Here is a 17750-nt window from a genome sequence, read left to right on the forward strand (position 1 = left end):
ACTGATAATTCATGTATGTTTTTTACCAAAAATATGCAGAAACAGAATCAAACTGAAAAGGAACTTAAACCGGCAAATTTCTCATCAAAGTATTAATACAAGTACTTAAAAAAGTATGTAAGAGAACTAGATATCATGATGTGCATACACCAATGTACATTTTATTGTTACTTAAATCATTGAGGATGAGTCCCGAGTATACTCGGTCTATGAGAAATGCATGTTGTAGCAAAATCAGGCCATCCTCAATGGGTTAAGTTACATGTACAAGTGGAGAAGACCATCATCAGTAAGCAGTTTACTTGATTGGGTTAACGGTCGCAGGGTGATATTTTACCTTGCAATTTTCTTTTTGTCTCAACTGAAGAGACAAAATATACAAATACACATACACACAATATGAATAGCTTAATCGTCAAGTACATTTAATTTGTGTACACTCTAGATAATTGAATATGATATATATTTTTTTGAATATGGAGCAGTGACAATGAGGATGTAGAACGGGGTTATGTTTCCGACCTTGCTTCCAGTTATGCGGATGTCTTTGACACTCTCATGAGCTGTTGCCCCGCCCACACCGGCTCAAAATAAAACACCTCGCTCTTCTTCATCAGGAGCATTGCCAATTTAATGTTGCATCAGGAAATGTCATTGCCAATTTCATGCTTTCTGATCATGATTATTATTTTTTCTATATTTTGTAAATTAGATCTTGTTAGCTGGAGGCCAGGCTAGATAGCTTGGCACCTTTTTGTTTTTCACCATAAATTTGAATTTGAATTGACTATAAAAAGTGGGTGACAAAGCACAAAATTGAATGACAATGTTTCAAAATTGATCAATAATGGATGACATTGCAAAGCATTCATCCATTCCAGAGTGTCTAGGACAAAATTAACCCATTGGAGACTAGTCCCAAGTACAGGCATCTATGGGAAATGAATGTTGCAGCAAAATCAGCCTGTCCTCAACAGGGTAACGACACATTTTTTTTTTTTTTGAATTTATTAAAATGATGGCAAAAGTAAAAATCCTAGGATAGGGAGTGGCATATGATGTGTCAGAATTGCATTGACTGGTCCCCGGTTCATAATGAAAGAGGAATGGAAACCTTGCGAAGGAATTTGCTCTGATTTTTGTTTTTCATCATCAACCATTTGATGTACTCTGTTTTATTATGACAGTAGCTCATACTATGTCTTCATCATCAATCAATTCATCAGCAGGTCACATCTTCTTCCACAGATAGGCAAGAGTGCCAAGCAGACAGAGGTGTCTCTGTTCTCCTTTCCCTTTCCACGCCGTACGATTACTCTCCGATACACGTGTACTTCTGCAGGTCGCTGTCTCCTGTAGTATTTACTTGTCTCTTCCGCCGACCTGTCATGTCACAGTGGCGGATCCAGGGGGGAGCGCACCGGGCGCACGCCCCCTTTATTTTTTGCCAAAACAAAAGAAATAAAAAGAATACTTGGATTACCGAAAAAAAATGGGGGGGGCGTGTGCGCCCCCCTTTGATTTTGCAAAGGTGCCCCCTCTTTATGGAATTCCTGGATCCGCCCATGTGTCAGTCTTGTCTTGTATTGTCTTGTCGTGTCAAACTTTTCTCACATTGTCTTGGTGTGCCAGTCTTGTTTCATGTTGTTGTACTTGTGCTAGTCTGTGTTGTCACAGTCAATGTCTCAGTAGTGGGCCTTGGGTCCTTTTTCTGTACTGATTTTCTTCTTCAGAGGGGGCTTGATGGGGTGTTAGCACCCTTTTTCTTTTGGCCATTCTTTTGGTATTTTGCCTACTTGTGAGCAGGGATGTGGGAGACATTATTGCATCTGAACAGGGGCCTTGTTTCATAAAAAGTTACGACTGATCTTATGCTTGATTTATATAGCATTGCTCAGCGCATCAGGTGACAGATCGATACTGATCAAAGTTTCTTTCATAACGAGACTTACGCTTGATTTAAGGCAAAAATTTAATCGCAGACAGAGCATAACTTTTCTGAATCGCATCAATCATTTAAGATCAATCATATGATCAATCTTTATGAAACAGGCCCCGGATATGATAGCTAAAGACTTAAATGTTTTATATGAATGTCATTTCAGCGATCCCAACAAGAGGCCTACGTGGGTGGTGGGAAAAGGTCGGACAATCAGCGGCTACGTCGCTTTCTCAGGTCAAGTGGTTTGCACGTGTGACCCAACGGGGGTGAGTCCACTTGACCCTACTGTCTTCATGAATAGCTTTATAACCGTGATGTATTCAGAAGCAGAAAGATGCTAGTTTCATATTTTTATGTATTCTGTAAACGTAGAAATTTCAGCTGTGTTGAAATTTTTGCGCATTTCACGCAACCAGAAACTACCGCGAAAATAAAAGCATGCAAATATATTTTTGCTTGCCATTATATGTTCCAGTAGTAGATGTCTTGATTCTGCAGAATTAGAAATCACGCAAAACTCTTCTCACCTGCCGAGAACAAAAAATTAGTGGCGTGAAAATTACAGTATATGAAGGGTTTGTTTGCAAAAACCGATAAGTCCATTTTTGAAGATTTTGAAGTACGATCTCTGTCATAAAGTACAAAATAATACCTTTTAAATGATATATTGGTCATTACATATAAAGGTACATTTTTGAAGTTATGGTCAAAAGAAGCAACAATTTTCTTATTATTCTCTTTATTTTTCTTGACCTTTAATCGCAAATATCTCCATTTGGCAAATATGGACTTATCGGTTTTTGCAAACAAACTCTTCATATATTTTTGTATTACATTGTCTTTTGTAATGAAATCGGGAACAAAAAAAAAGGTGTAATGTTGGATATTGTTCGGTCGTATGGAATTTTGTAGGATTTTTGTTCTTTTTTTGTGTGTATGTGAGCATCATATGCAGCACCATAGAAACAGCAATAAAAAAAACAAACAACAAATGGATCTTCTCAAAATGCCTCATACCTTATTCGATCTGCAATAGTATACACCGACTGAAGAAACAAAATTGTGGTATGTTTGCAGCTGCTTATTTTCAGTTCTTACTTCTGTCGTAAGCCAAGCAGAGCCAACTTAACATTTGGATGTGAAAGACCCTCAGACGTTTTACACTAGTCATTAAATTCACAACATTGCATTACATTAAATATGGCAGGATCCCAGAACATGAATTTAGATTGGAAGCAGTGCCAGCTAGTGCATGAAAATGTATCTCATTAGATTCTTCCGTCTCGCTGAATTCCCACATTCCATTGACTGTCCAGAAAAAAAAAAAAGAAAAAAAAATGTGGGAAAATGTAAATCGTCTCTTGCTGTGGCAGATGTTTGACATTATCATGGCTGATTTCATCGATCAGTGATCGTATTTGCGACCGATCCTGTCACATATTTGCCCCCGGGTTACAAGACTTAACAGGGAGTCAGCCTGTTCATTGAAAAGGTCAACATAATTTGATATGCTGTGGTAATTGCGCATGCATGCATAATATTTGAGGAGACACAACATGTAGTTGTTCATAACTGTCTTGGAGGGCTCTGTCTGAAATATAATAAGATTTGAATTCGGTCACATGGCTCTCTACGCTGTGTCTTGAATGATGAGACTTTGAGAAATCCCTGCAGATCACAGAAATTCTTATATTCTTGCATTTTGACTTTGGCGCACATCAGAATCTTGCCAGAATAAGAAATTATTCGTGCCAAAAAAAAAGGCAATGTAATATTTGTTAGGAGTTTTGTAATGCAAGTAACATCCTTAACATATGTTGATAACAGTGACAATGGCAACAGAGATAATGATGATAATTTTGATAACGATAGTTGAAAATGTGATACAAATAGTGATGATAATTATATTTTGAAAAGAAGTAAGAATAATTATGATATATGATAATATATAACATTACAATGATATAAAATATAATGAATTTGAAATAAAAAATTGAACATTTTTGCAAAATGACAGTTTGTAATCCACTACCTCCAGCTTGTAAGATTCTCATTTGATCATTTGATGATGGATAATCTCATCATTCTCAGGAAAAAAATATCAATGTTTCTATTATGTCATTTTTTCCACGTTCTCTATTCTTTCTTGTTATCATTTGATTTTTTTTTACACCCAGAACGAACTTCATCCAGATGGGGTGGCAGCACCGGGCATAACAGCCCATGCAGTATTGGCTCTTCCAGTAATTGAACTTACAGATGAACTGTCGGGTAAGGGCACTGTGGAATTGCCAACATGTTCCCTCAGTTTAGTATTGTCATCAGTAGCTGAAGTTCAATATTGCTGCAAATTCCCAATTTGAAATCACCAAGTAGTCATATTCTTCTTGCTTTAGGTTCAGATTTGTTAGCTGTATTCCCCCATTTTATCCATCTACTCCATGAAATAACATTTGAAGAGTTTGTTTGCAAAAATCGATAAGTCCACATTTGCCAAATGGAGATATTTGCGATTAAAGGTCAAGAGAAATAAAAAGAATAATAAGAAAATTTTTGCTTCTTTTGACCATAACTTCAAAAATATACCTTTAATATATATCATTTAAATATACATCATTTAAAAGGTATTATTTTGTACTTTATGACAGTGATCGTACTTCAAAATCTTCAAAAATGGACTTATCGGTTTTTGCAAACAAACCCTTCATTTGTTCGATATGGTGCCAAATCTTTTTGTCATTGTCGTACTATTGTTGATTTTATCTCAGATAGAGTGAAAAAGAAAAGAAATTTTATTCAATTTGAGATTTCTGTAAATAAATGATGCCTTGCCTTATTAACAGAATTTTCAAAGGTCTCTTAAATATGATTTGTGACTTAATCATGGACTGGCAACATATTTCAAGAGATTAAATTTCCCAGCATCTTTTCAATTTGCTGATTTTTGTAAATTCCTTTTTGGTTTTGTATTGATTTAATGAAATTAATTTATTCTATTTAATCTTTTTTTTAAGGCAAGCCATACAGAGAAATTTAGAGTAGACAATTTGATGGCAACAAGATGATGTTAATCTGCAGCAAAATCCCCCCTAGACTTCCGGGGTCGAATAAAATAAATTGTTTCATTCACATTAGCTCTCATAGTCATACGTTGCTTGTAGATCATCTTTGAGAATGACAATACTTTAATGATTTTAGTATCTCCAGGTATTTTTATGCACAATAGCATAGTACTGTGAAAAGTGTTTAATCCTACGTTAGGGGGATGTACAGTGCTCATGCAGAAGCATATCAGAGGTCAAAGGTTAATTCCATGTTTAAAATCTATGTTAAACTAGTCTTGACTAGAATTGAGTTTATAATATGTAATCATTTTTTTTTTATTGTACCAAGTCATGGTGTACTGTAGCCTCAATATATCAAAAGTCATTATAACAAAGAGGTGTAGTTCAATTTGCATTTTATAAAAATCACAGGGGCTCAAAAATAGAAATGGACTATCATATTTGTCGTGAAGAAAGTCTTTTTTTTTCTTCACATACATGATAATTACCTGTATGATACTAGTATAGGATATCTTGCTTAGTCACTCGTTAAATTGGTCTGCTCACCCGGCAAAAGTGTAATTAGAGTCATTTTGTGTCACACTTTTCCAGGGAGAGTATAGGGTTAATGTTTATTATTTACCCCATTTTTCCTGTTTTGCTTTGTTTTTTGGTACTTGTTGGCACCTTACACTGAATAGGATCAATATCCGAGCACCGACACTGTATCCAGGGTATGCACGTTTCCATCCGATCCGCATTGGTAGCAGCATTTTGGCCCAGAATGTTTTATAGCCCAGCTACATAGCAGAGTGTCTTGCCCTTGTCAATCTTGTTCTTGTTGCTTTATTGTGAAATATATGGTTTCTGCTTGTGTGCTGCCTCGAATTCAGTTTGCTTCCAAACGACACCATGCCGTTTATGCATATTGATGTGATCATCCAATTTTTCCAATCAGATCCATCCTAATTGTGCAGTCTTTCACACTCTTCATATAACAGGGAGTTCCTATTGCTCAAAAAATCTACTTGGAAAACCATATAACAACAGGAAACCCATGTAAAAGGCATAAAAGTATACTTTTTTGTTGTTGAATATTTGATATCTGGGTTTAGTGCCAGAGAATACATACCTTATTTGCCAAGAGTATTAAACCTTACTAAAAGGGATTAGTTGTACCAACAAGTTCTGGCCAATTTACGCTAAGGAAATTGTACATAAGACACATACATTTCACCCGGTTTAAGTGTGCCCATAAAATTATTGTGAAGATATTTTTGCAGGTTTTAGAATTTGAGCTAGCCAAAAGTACCGCTAAGTATGTGAAAATTAATATACTGCAAAAATTTCCTCGTTTACAATATCAGAAGCAAATGGTATTAAAAAAAAAGATCATTTTATGGGTCACCCTGCATTAGTCTTGCCTAGTTAAAACATATGAAGGGTTTGTTTGCAAAAACCGATAAGTCCATTTTTGAAGATTTTGAAGTACGATCTCTGTCATAAAGTACAAAATAAAACATTTTAAATGATATATTGGTCACTACATCTAAAGGCATATTTTTGAAGTTATGGTCAAAAGAAGCAAAACTTTTCTTATTATTCTCTTTATTTTTCTTGACCTCTAATCGCAAATATCTCCATTTGGCAAATATGGACTTATGGGTTTTTGCAAACAAACTCTTCATATATAGGCACAAATATTTTACTTGAACGACATTTTTCTCCGACTTGGTTGAGCCAATCTTGCGGCTTTGTAGACATTAGAATCAAGTCAGTCAGTCAGTCTGGTTGTATGTGTACCTACCACGAGAGGGCGCTGTATGATATGTATGCATACCATCTTAGGGCAGCTATGAGCCACAAACCACTGCTATGATACTATATGTGTATATTGTATGTACACAGTGAATGATCCCATTTCCATATTTTTTTTTTTTATCAAATCATATTGGTACTATAAAAACATTTTTCACTTAAAGGGGATGGCTAGTAACCGATCAGTGGGAATCAGTGGGAATGCTGAGGGATGATTGTTCCAATCCTTGTGGGATTCATTTAAGAGTACATTATATATCTACTGTTATGTGAAAATTATTTGCTTCAGAACGGTCTCATATTCAAGTAATGTGCAGATTAATACCCGTATTTACAGATCAGCAGTTGCAATCTTAACAAATTTAATTTGTAGAGGGAGACAAACTGAAGAAACTCACACCTGAGCCTTCACCCCTCTGAATAATGTCCTTCTTTCATTTATCCTATGCCTTGTCTGCCTTGGACTACTTAACATAACAATGTCTGAATCTCGGAGCTTTGGTATTTGTTCCATGTTCATCGTGTCACTGCCGGCAACCAGGGACGGCCTGGTGGTAGTGTCGCTGCCCGGAAAGCAGTAGATGACAGGTTCGAGTCCCACTGGTTCCTTTTTTCCGACATGTTTTTTGATTTACAGATCAGCAGTTGTGATCTTAACAAATTTAATTTGTAGAGGGAGACAAACTGAAGAAACTCACACCTCAACCTTCACCCCTCTGAATAATATCCTTCTTTCATCAACATAAATATATGTGTAATTTTTCCTTCTATTATTATCTTTTTTTTTTTAAGCCAGGTGGTCTCTAAATCTGATTGATAATGGAATGAGTAGGGAAAAAAAATGATAGAGCATGTGGTTGATAGCCATACGTCACTATTCAGTAATGTCTTGATGAAATGCGACTCAGTGAAATGAAAAAAAAGGAATATTTCAATATTTCATGAATTTTAAATGAATTCCCAGCTTATTGGGTTGCCTAAGATGTCAATGATGATTGCAGATAAAGTTTGCTATGGTAACAAGGAGCCACAAAATAGCAACAATTCCACAAAACTCATCTTTTGGTGGTGTTATAACATCTGCATCTGTCAACCTTTAAGTCACATTTTAAAAAATTCATTGTAGTTAAATGACCTCTGTGGGAAATACCTGTAGTGTAAATGTCAATAGTTTGTTGTTTAACCAAGGAGGTATGAGAGATATCTCCTTGGTTTAACCAGTTGCAGACGAGTCCGAGTATACTCGGGCAAGTGTCCATAGGAAATGCATATTGTAGCAAAAGCAGCCCATCCTCAATAGGTTAAAGCCTGGCATAATTTTAGGTTTTGAGTGGGAGGTATGGCATGTTGTTTTTTACATTTTTATTTCATTTTGTGTTAAAGATAATAAAAAGTTTTGGTACCTCAAAAGTTTCCCTGAATTTCCTTGTCTTGGTTTGTGTTTCACGTTAAAGTACGTTGTCTGTGAGAATTACTCGCCCCCAAGTGCTCTCATGTCTTAGTAATCATGCAATAATGGTTTCGTACCAGAGCCGTCGCCGTACAGCGTCGATAAATATTGTACGAAACCACTGACTGCGACCAGCAGCGTGCAGCCCATTGTACGCATAGCTAACTGCGACCAGCAGCCCCATACGCATAGCGTAATGGGGCTTCACATTGTAGCATTCAGGATCATGATAGAATTAGTATCGCGGGTAAATGTCAACTTAAAATCCAAAAATTTCTTCGATTTGAAGATTTACCAATTAAGTTGAAGTATTGAAAACAGGCTTCAAACAGCGTTTGGTTCTGCCAATAGTCCCTTTCTTTTCGAATTGATGACTGAATGTGACTCGGTCGAGAGGACCTTGGGAGAGCTGTACACTGACTACTACGGCCAGCGCATGCGCACACAAACATCTTATCCGTTGATGGATTTGAAATTTGTGCGCATGTGATGTGTTCGCATGCACTGGCTGTAGTATTCAGCGTATGTAGCTCTCCCAAGGTCCTCTCGGCCGAGTCACATTCAGTCATCAATTCGAACAGAAAGGGACTATAGGCAGAACCAAACGTTGCCCGAAGCCTGTTTTTAATACTTCACCTTAATTGGTAAGTCTTCAAATTGAAGAATTTGTGGGATTTTAAGTTTACATTTATCCTGCGATACTAAATCTGTCATGATCCTGAATGCTACAATGCGAAGCCCGATTACGCTATGCGTATGGGACTGCTGGTCGCTATGCGTATGGGGCTGCTGGTCGCAGTTAATTGCATGATTACTAAAACATGAGAGCACTTTGGGGCGAGTAAGTCTCACAGTGTTAGTTATATGAAAGGTACTTTAACCTGAAACACAAACTAAGACAAGGAAATTCAAGGAAACTTTTGAGGTACCAAAACTTTTCATTATCTTTAAAGTGTGATCATAGATTTTGTGTTAAAATGTCATCATAGATCATAGCTTTTTGTCGTTGTTTATTTCTTTGATTCTCATTTCATTTTTATTTTGCCATTTTCAAATGAGTGAGATTAAAATGATGGATCATGCTTGGAATGCAAGGTTGTTCTGATGCATCTTCTCAATTCTTGCTTTGCGGAAAATGATTTCTCAGAATAGCAATGAGAAACAAGTTGTGAATCAGAATTCAGGTACTCATATAGAAACACAGAAGATAAGCAAAACATGCAAGTTGGCTGTACATGATGACTGTGTGTACTGTCACAGTTTTGAATGGGGGATAAAGCAATTTGAAATGAAAAGAAGTCGTGGGGAAAATTCTTTAATAGATATTTGAATATGTATTTGAGATGAAAGTCACTGAAAAAAAATTGGTCACCATGTAAGGGGGAAGAGTACCTTGAAAATTAGTTTATGTGAATATGAGCAGCAAAATGACTGAAATAAACCAATGAAAGTTTTAGAAAATTCAGGTCAGAGTAAGAAAGTTATAATTTTAAAGTTGTAATCTATCAAGCACAAATTTCACCTTGAAGTTTATTCAACCAACAAAAGTTTCCAGTTCATCCATCCACAAAAAAAGAAACACACATTGTTGACTTTCTAAAACAAATAAGTTGATTGCAACATAATTCCTTGAAAAGGAAAAAAAAACCTATCTGATATGATATCAAAAGAAAATAAGTGGTATGGATATAAACTTTCCTTTGTTAAAGAGATGATTTTATGGACCATGCAGTTTTCTAGATTACCAACAGACCAGTGAAACTCTGGACTGATGCTAAACTTTTTTTTTTTCAAATCTAGTCTCAAGATGGTCGATCTGTGCAGTAGATGTAGTTAATGATGACAGCAGGTGTTGCGCGTTTGCTGTATTTGTGTGCAGTGCATGTCTTGCATCATGGTAGCATCTTGGTTTCCTTGTTTTTTGGTTTTTTTTTTTCTTTTCTTTTAAGTGCGATTTCACACCAAGCTGGCTTTGATAGCTGCATTCATACTCAGGAGTTACACAAAAATTGATTTTATTTGCCAATGTTCAAACACTTCAGTGAAGTGCTCTGAATTTCAAGACTGCCTATAGCTTAACAATGACCAGAGTATGACCCTGGTTGCCCATGTGCATGAACCTATTTTGACAAGTTGCATTATGGGATTAAAACATTATCAACTTCTCCACTGGCTGTTCACACATGCTGTCCTGTGCATTTTATTTGGAGTTAGCAAAAAAAAAAAAAATCAAGCTGGAAAAATGTTCGCATTGTGATGCAAATTGCGAGAGTTAAACATTTTCCTGTTTTGTCTCCACACAAGCTTTGACAGTTTTTAGTACTCCTTTGCCAAAATGACATTTAAAAACCTGTTAATTTCAGATGTGTGTGAATGGGACTAATGACTAGAGTTATATCACACACACACACACACACACACACACACACACACACACACACACACACATACACCAGTAGAGGTTTCACCAGAATCAGATTTTTGTGTGAACATAGAAAATATGTGAAAATCGTGGAATTCCATATGAACTCTCTTCTTCTAATAAGGTCTGATTTTGATGCCATTACATTTGTCTGATTTTTACCCTATTATTGAATCAAATCACCCATTGCGTGGAATAGCACTTCAAAAGCAAATTCCATCATGCTGTTGTGATCGAGTTCATTTGAATCAGTTATAGACATTTTACAAACTCTACATGTTAGAAGGTAGAATCATATAATTCTGAGTTTAAATCCATCAGGTATTTACTGAAAAACTGTCAATGGATATATTCAATAGCCTTTGGACACAAATGATGCAAAAGATTAAGACCAAAATAACCACAATTAAACAGATATCCCCCTGCTACTAAAAATCTGCGAATTAAATTTCATTGACTGTGCATATGGATTTCGTAATGTTTCCCAAAGTGATTGATAGAATGTTTTAACTAATTTTTTTTTTCTCCCATCACAGGTGTGGTGGAATTCTACCGGACAGAAAGCAAGGCGTTTTCAACGGAAGACGAGTTGGTAAGTTCTCCCTTCCCAGGATTCCCTGCAATAGTCTCTTCCTGTCTTCACTGCCTTCAACTACAATACATCTTTTCTACACCTCACTTTCAGATTCAATTTCGATTTCAATTCAAGCTTTATAAGATAGAATGTACAATTATAAAATATATGTGACAATTGACATACATTTTATAGAATGATACACAGGTAGCACAGATTGTGACAATCTGAACTATTGTCACTATCAGCCCCACCCCCCCCCCCCAAAAAAAAAAATAAGAGAAGTGCTAGCAATGTATGAAACAGATTTGGCGACTGGTTTTCACTTAAAGACAGAGTTTCCCTAAGCATATACATGAAGTTAAACAATTGCAAAAAAGAAAAGAGATTTGTATAAGACTCACTGAAAGCTTGAGAAAAATCAGATTTTTCCTTGATTGGTTTCTGACATGTATTGACACTGATATCGTTCCTTAGCCTAGGATTTGAAACTTGCGTCAGTACACTTACTGCTTACCATGTGGCGTAGGTAAGATTTGTAAGATTTGTAAGATTTGTAAGATTTTATTGACTCTATCGACCTCCTCTCGGGGTATGAGAGTACAAACATATTTACAATATATGAATACAAAAATATAAGTGATAATGTACATGTACATGTGAAAATAACAGATATAAATAAATATATTTACAAAACAAGGCGTAAAGGACGTTTAACTACTCTACCACTACGTGTACAAACATTCACATCTACTTTACTTTCTACAAAAATACTGTCTTTCTTCTTTGGTATTGAAGAGAACTGAAACATAATAATTCTGACAAATACCAGGTTCAAATACCAGGCTAGCTCCTTCTTCTTCACTTGGTGTTCATAATGAAACAGATTGAGCACATGATCTTATTTATGAAGAGCAATAGTATAAAGAAAAAGAAAAGAAGCTCTTTAACCTGTTGAGGACGGTTTGATTTTGCCACAACACGCATTTCCCATAGACACCTGCCCGAGTATACTCGGGACTCGTCCTCAACGGGTTAATTATATGCTCTCAAGGAGAATTCACTTTCTTTCCAGAGTTTTCTTTTTCAGATGTTTCTGCTGCTTGTGAGTTATTTGACTGTGTTCTCAGAAGTTTGCAAAGCTTAACAGAAGTTTCCCAGAAGTTTTGTAGACTTGGATTTGAGTGTATCCATGTGGTTAACTATGAACCAGGCTCCTTTGTTTTATGCTTCTAGAGGCATAAAGCATCACTATTTTTCAGTAGAAGACACAACATTACAATAAACCAGATTTTACGTGGTGCGTATCGTACGTGTTGTTTTTTTTTCCGAAATCTCTCCCTTTTCAGCATGCAGACTCATATTTGCTATGGGGAACGCTAACAGTCCACTATGCTCAGGTAAGTTTCTCGTCTGATGCTGCTCAATGTCCAACCAGGCCTTGTACTTGCACAATGCTGTGTTTGCTTGCATTTTAGAGCTTAAAAGTGATGCATTTACTATACACTTTATATACTGCATTATTAAATAGGTATTGTTAGTTTGAATGCTTTGCTGCCTGGTAAATGTTACTTTCCTGTGATGCCCCCAATATGAAACAAAAGCAAAGTCATGCTGCTCTGAAGATATGTTGTTTAAGTGTCTATTTTGTAATACTGATTATGACATCCATACTTGTTTTATTTTCTGCTTCAAGCTATCTATTTGTTTGAAATTAACCCCCTCCCCCCCCCAAAAAAAAAAAATGAAAATAAAAGAATGGACATAGGGGCACAGCCTTGATTGCTAATTGTATAGTCTACATGATTTTGCAGTTTATTCAATACCAATAGAATATCTTTGAAAGGACACAAGTCAAAACATATCAAAAGTGTACGGCTATTTAAGTCAATCACTGGCAAATCTGTACAATGTGTGATGTATTCGTCAAAAGGATTTTTTTCATATTGCAGTATTTTGGAATAGATGTAATACTGCCAAGTACACTTTGTAATAAAGAAAAAAAGGATATGAATGCAATGTTGCTCTAATGTATAGTTGTACACTGTTGTGCTGGATTTATGTTTGCGTCATGTGCATTTCTGTAAAAGTAGTGCTTCTTTGGAGTTTTCTAAACTGAAAACAATGATTTGAGAATGCAGACCGTTAAGCAGCAACCTTTTGTTTTCAATGAAAGATTCTGCTTTCATGAATAAACTTTCTTTTAGACTTACAGCATCAAAAACTGCACTTGATGGAAAAATATCCAACTCCTTTGTTAAAAAAAAAAGTTTCTTGTAGAAATAGAAATGATAGCTGAAAGGGATATTTCCATGAAGCAAATGTAAGTTTCATAGGATCAAATTCAACCAGTTCCACATGGGAACCTGGTGGCCTGTGTATTAAGCCTATGGAGATATCAGAATTCAATATGAAAATGGGTTTAGGTCAGAGTGAGCCTCTGGTATGGTTATCTTAATGCTTCTGAGAGCAAGTAAGCAATTACATTGTACAAAAGAATTAGAAAAGACATGCAAGTAAATCTCATGCATATTTTGGTTCATATTCCCGAGTAACCATAGAAACCAATTGAATGCTATTCCACCCCACATAACCATTTTTGCTTCAGACCATAATTTGCACCAATTAGGTGCTATTGTCAGATACGGGGGTTATGGATATTACATCTATAAATTGCAATGGGCAGTTTGTGTAATTATGCAATAATGAACAATTGTTCTTGGTCTGCAAAAGAACATTTTTTCTAACCATTAATTCCATAATTTCATCTTTACTGTGCCTGTATAAAAGAATATGTGCCTGCTGTTGAAATGTCTGATGATGAGGATGATTATTTTCTGTTAATATAAATACATTTATGCCGTGCTGAGTTGATATCATTCATAGTCCAATGCATGCATGCTTTAGTTAGTTATTTTATGTTTTCGCACTGTCTCGTTTAACTGCACTCCACTCCGCACGCATTCCCATCACTGTGCTGCAATTGTGATTTGCCATTGCTTTGCCGGCTTTGTGGCTGTCCTTCCCCCAAACACGTGCTGGCCGCCAACAGATGAGCAATGACAGGGAGTATGAAAAACAGGTTTGTCTTCCAGAACGAGAAGAGAACTCCGTTCTGTAAAGATATCAGAGTTGATCAAACCTGCTTACTGCAACAAGCGCAACTGCTTAGGCCTTGCCATTGTTTGACTCTAAGGCACCAAGGGATTTTCTCAATATAAGGCTTGGATTTTGATTGTCCTTTTGAACAAGAATTAATGGGAAACCAAATTCAAGACATGTTTTTCCTGAAATATCAGGCATTATTTCATTTTGTTGACAAATTGTGCTTATATTTGTGTGTTTTAATTTCTTTGGTCTGCTAGAATGTATCTCTCTGTACCTGAAAACAGTACTTTTCAGTACATCTGCATAAGATATGAATACACTAATTATAGCTGCATGTTGAATTGGGAAAAAAATCATAAATGAATAAGAATTGAATTAAACATTTGAAATTTACTCGATAATAATGTTGATGATAATCAGCTATAAAAATCAATAATAATAATAACAGCTGTAATGTGGTACATGTAGCTCTAACAAGGGCATCAATCTGCGCAAAGTTGAAAATGTACATATGTCAATTTTGAGATATTTTTCACAATCATTCAAATAAAACATGAAATTGGCTTTGTAGTGATTCAATGATTAATTTACTGTCAAACTTTGATTATGATGAATTCAAAGTAGACATTGATGTTTAAAGTTTTGTATTCCCATCATGTTCATTTCATGAGTAATTAACTATGATTAATTTGTCATCGCAATCGTCATTCATACGTTTATTTCCCTCAAGATATGTGAAGAATTTCTGAGCTATTACAAAGTAAATTGTGTATTTGTGTAATGTTGGCACACTGCATAGGCACTGCTTGCTCACACAGTAGTCTCATTCCAGTCCTGTAAGCTATTAAAATGGAGCTGTCACTGACTAGGTTTGATTAAACTGCAGGTGATGCAGACTTCCCCAAAAATTAGATTTCTCAGCTAAAAATCAATAGACCCAACCTATCTGACACTTTAAGCTTTCATGCACAAACAGTGGGAAATGATTTAATAATAACAGCTGATGGGCATACACCCTGACCGTATACATTGATTACTGTCCACTGATGGTCGCGTGTCAATTCTCAATGGTGAAAAAAATTGGGGGGGGGGGATATGAGGGTCACATGACTTAACTTTGTAAAACTTTTCTGCACTATGGCAAATTTTTTTTCTTTGCCCAGTTGTAAAACAAGAAGATTGAATCTGTAGATTCATACACTTGAAGTTCTGATTAGATTTTTGAAACTGATAATGTGATTATAGCAATAAATGATGCAATGAATAGGCCTACTGGATCTCAGACATAGATAATCTGATGACTGATTTCATTGTTTAGCAAACTCCCAAGAGTCTCGATGGTTGATACCAAACAAAATTGGCAAAGAAAGCACTCCAGTGTGAATGCCAATTGGCAAACATCACACAGTAATGATTAAAAGATTTGGCACTTTAAGATCGGCACCTCAGTGACAGTGGGTGAAGACAGTGTAAAGCAGCGTAAGGGTTAAGATAGAGATTTGCATGTTAATATGTGGTTCAACATGTCCTTTTTCACCTTCCCTCTACTATGTCTTAGCTCTACCTTGATATGATCAGACAACGTAAGCAGAATGACTTCCTTCTGGCCGTGACAAAGTGAGTATATGACTCTGATCGGACTTGGCAGCATAATCTGCCATTACTGCAGTGTCCCACATGTGTGCTTATGGTGAATGCATGATAGATATTGCGGCCAACTCGTGGTACAATGCTGTAATGTCATACACAAATTGATCCTCGGATCGGTTTATATCTTGTGTGTGTATTGAAGAAACAAAAGAGTATGAAATAGGACAGTGAATTTGTTTGCAAGAAAAAAGTGAGTGATCCATACAAGAAGATTAATCCCCTAATTTAGTCAGTCCTGACATATGAAACTGAGGTTGATTGTATTCACATTTTGAATCATAAGTCATAGAAAAATAGTTGAGGTTGAAAATGCTACTGAGTAGCAAGCATTCGGATTCAAAGGCCTCTAGATTTGTCATGTATTCGCTCTATATAGCTTTAAAGACCTGGTTATGTGAAATATTATACTCTCAAGGTCAGATACAACTTTTCATTCAACAATGCCATTTCATGTAAGCATTGTCTGGTAATTTTGAGATAATGATTTGCTTGACATCTCCATGAAAGACACTTTTTTCCCTTGGAAATCAATCCACAGGATTCTGAGCATAATGCACTGTATTTGAGGACTAAACTTATCACTTCAACTGTTAAAGGGGAAGGCTAGTAACTGATCAGTGGGAATCAGTGGAAATGCTGGGAGATGATTGTTCCAATCCTTATGGGATTCATTCAAGAGTACATTATATATCTATTGTTGTGTGAAAATCATTTGCTTCAGAATGGTCTCATATTCAAGTAATGTGCAGTTTAATGTTTCCAGGTAAGCGTCCCTGGTCAGTGACGGGGCATTAAACTGCACATTACTTGAATATGAGACCATTCTGAAGCAAATAATTTTCACACAACAATAGATATACAATGTACTCTTAAATGAATCCCATAAGGATTGGAACAATCATCTCCCAGCATTTCCACTGATTCCCACTGATCAGTTACTAGCCTTCCCCTTTAAATACAAATTCTTGGAGTATAGCAATGCTAATGACAAATGTCTTAATGGTATGATTGTAAAATACTGAGGTTGCCTTTAGACAGTGAGTTCTCACCGAAACAACAGGTAAAATTTGAGCCAACCGGTAATCAGTAGCTTTATTTATTTCCACAGCTTTAGATGTGGACCAGAATTTAAATCAATGTTCTGAAAATCATGGTATGGATTTTATGGTAAAGAACTTAGTTCTCAATGAAAACAGAGGCCTACGTTCAAATTATTATTCATTTCTTTTCGTGTGTCACAGGTCTATTTTTACTGACATTGTCAGTATGGATAGCGTCATCATGAAGATTATGGTAAGTAAAAATGATTGTGGGATTTTATCTAAGGATGCAATTATCTTAAAGTTTTCTGAAGCAGGATTATGATCCTGAATGTGTTTAAGGCATTTTCAAGTGATAAATAAGCGGAACCGTATATTTCAAACGTGTTTGAAACCACGATCACAATTGCCTTTTCTTCGTTTGTAGCCGATTTAATTACAAATTTATTAAATTGAAATGAATGGAGTTAGCTTGTTTTGCTATCAAACTGTTCAGTTGTCAGTCTTAAAGGCATAATTTACCATTTACAGATGAAACAAAAACTCAACACTAGTGCTTTCAAATATTACTAAAATGTGAGTTAGGGATAGAAACCACCACTGTAAAAAATTTAATCCATATAATCGATGTTAAGTACTGTTAAATACACAAAATGTAAACAATAGTTATAATAAAAAAATTTCAGACCAAACTGTCTACAG

General features: G+C 35.8%; 1 protein-coding gene across 1 annotated transcript in view; it reads left to right on the plus strand.

Moving 5' to 3' along the window:
- LOC140234202 (probable 3',5'-cyclic phosphodiesterase pde-5) overlaps positions 1 to 17750 on the plus strand; it is a 116031-nt gene that overhangs the window by 66260 nt on the left and 32021 nt on the right. Inside the window, exons 7-13 of the mRNA XM_072314269.1 lie at positions 2106 to 2208; positions 4120 to 4213; positions 11213 to 11268; positions 12600 to 12650; positions 14303 to 14332; positions 15917 to 15975; positions 17250 to 17301. Of these exons, the coding sequence (XP_072170370.1) occupies positions 2106 to 2208; positions 4120 to 4213; positions 11213 to 11268; positions 12600 to 12650; positions 14303 to 14332; positions 15917 to 15975; positions 17250 to 17301 (445 nt within the window). The remainder of the gene's footprint in view (positions 1 to 2105; positions 2209 to 4119; positions 4214 to 11212; positions 11269 to 12599; positions 12651 to 14302; positions 14333 to 15916; positions 15976 to 17249; positions 17302 to 17750) is intronic.

This window comes from Diadema setosum, chromosome 10, assembly GCF_964275005.1.
Source record: "Diadema setosum chromosome 10, eeDiaSeto1, whole genome shotgun sequence".
Taxonomy (NCBI): Eukaryota; Metazoa; Echinodermata; class Echinoidea; order Diadematoida; family Diadematidae; genus Diadema; species Diadema setosum.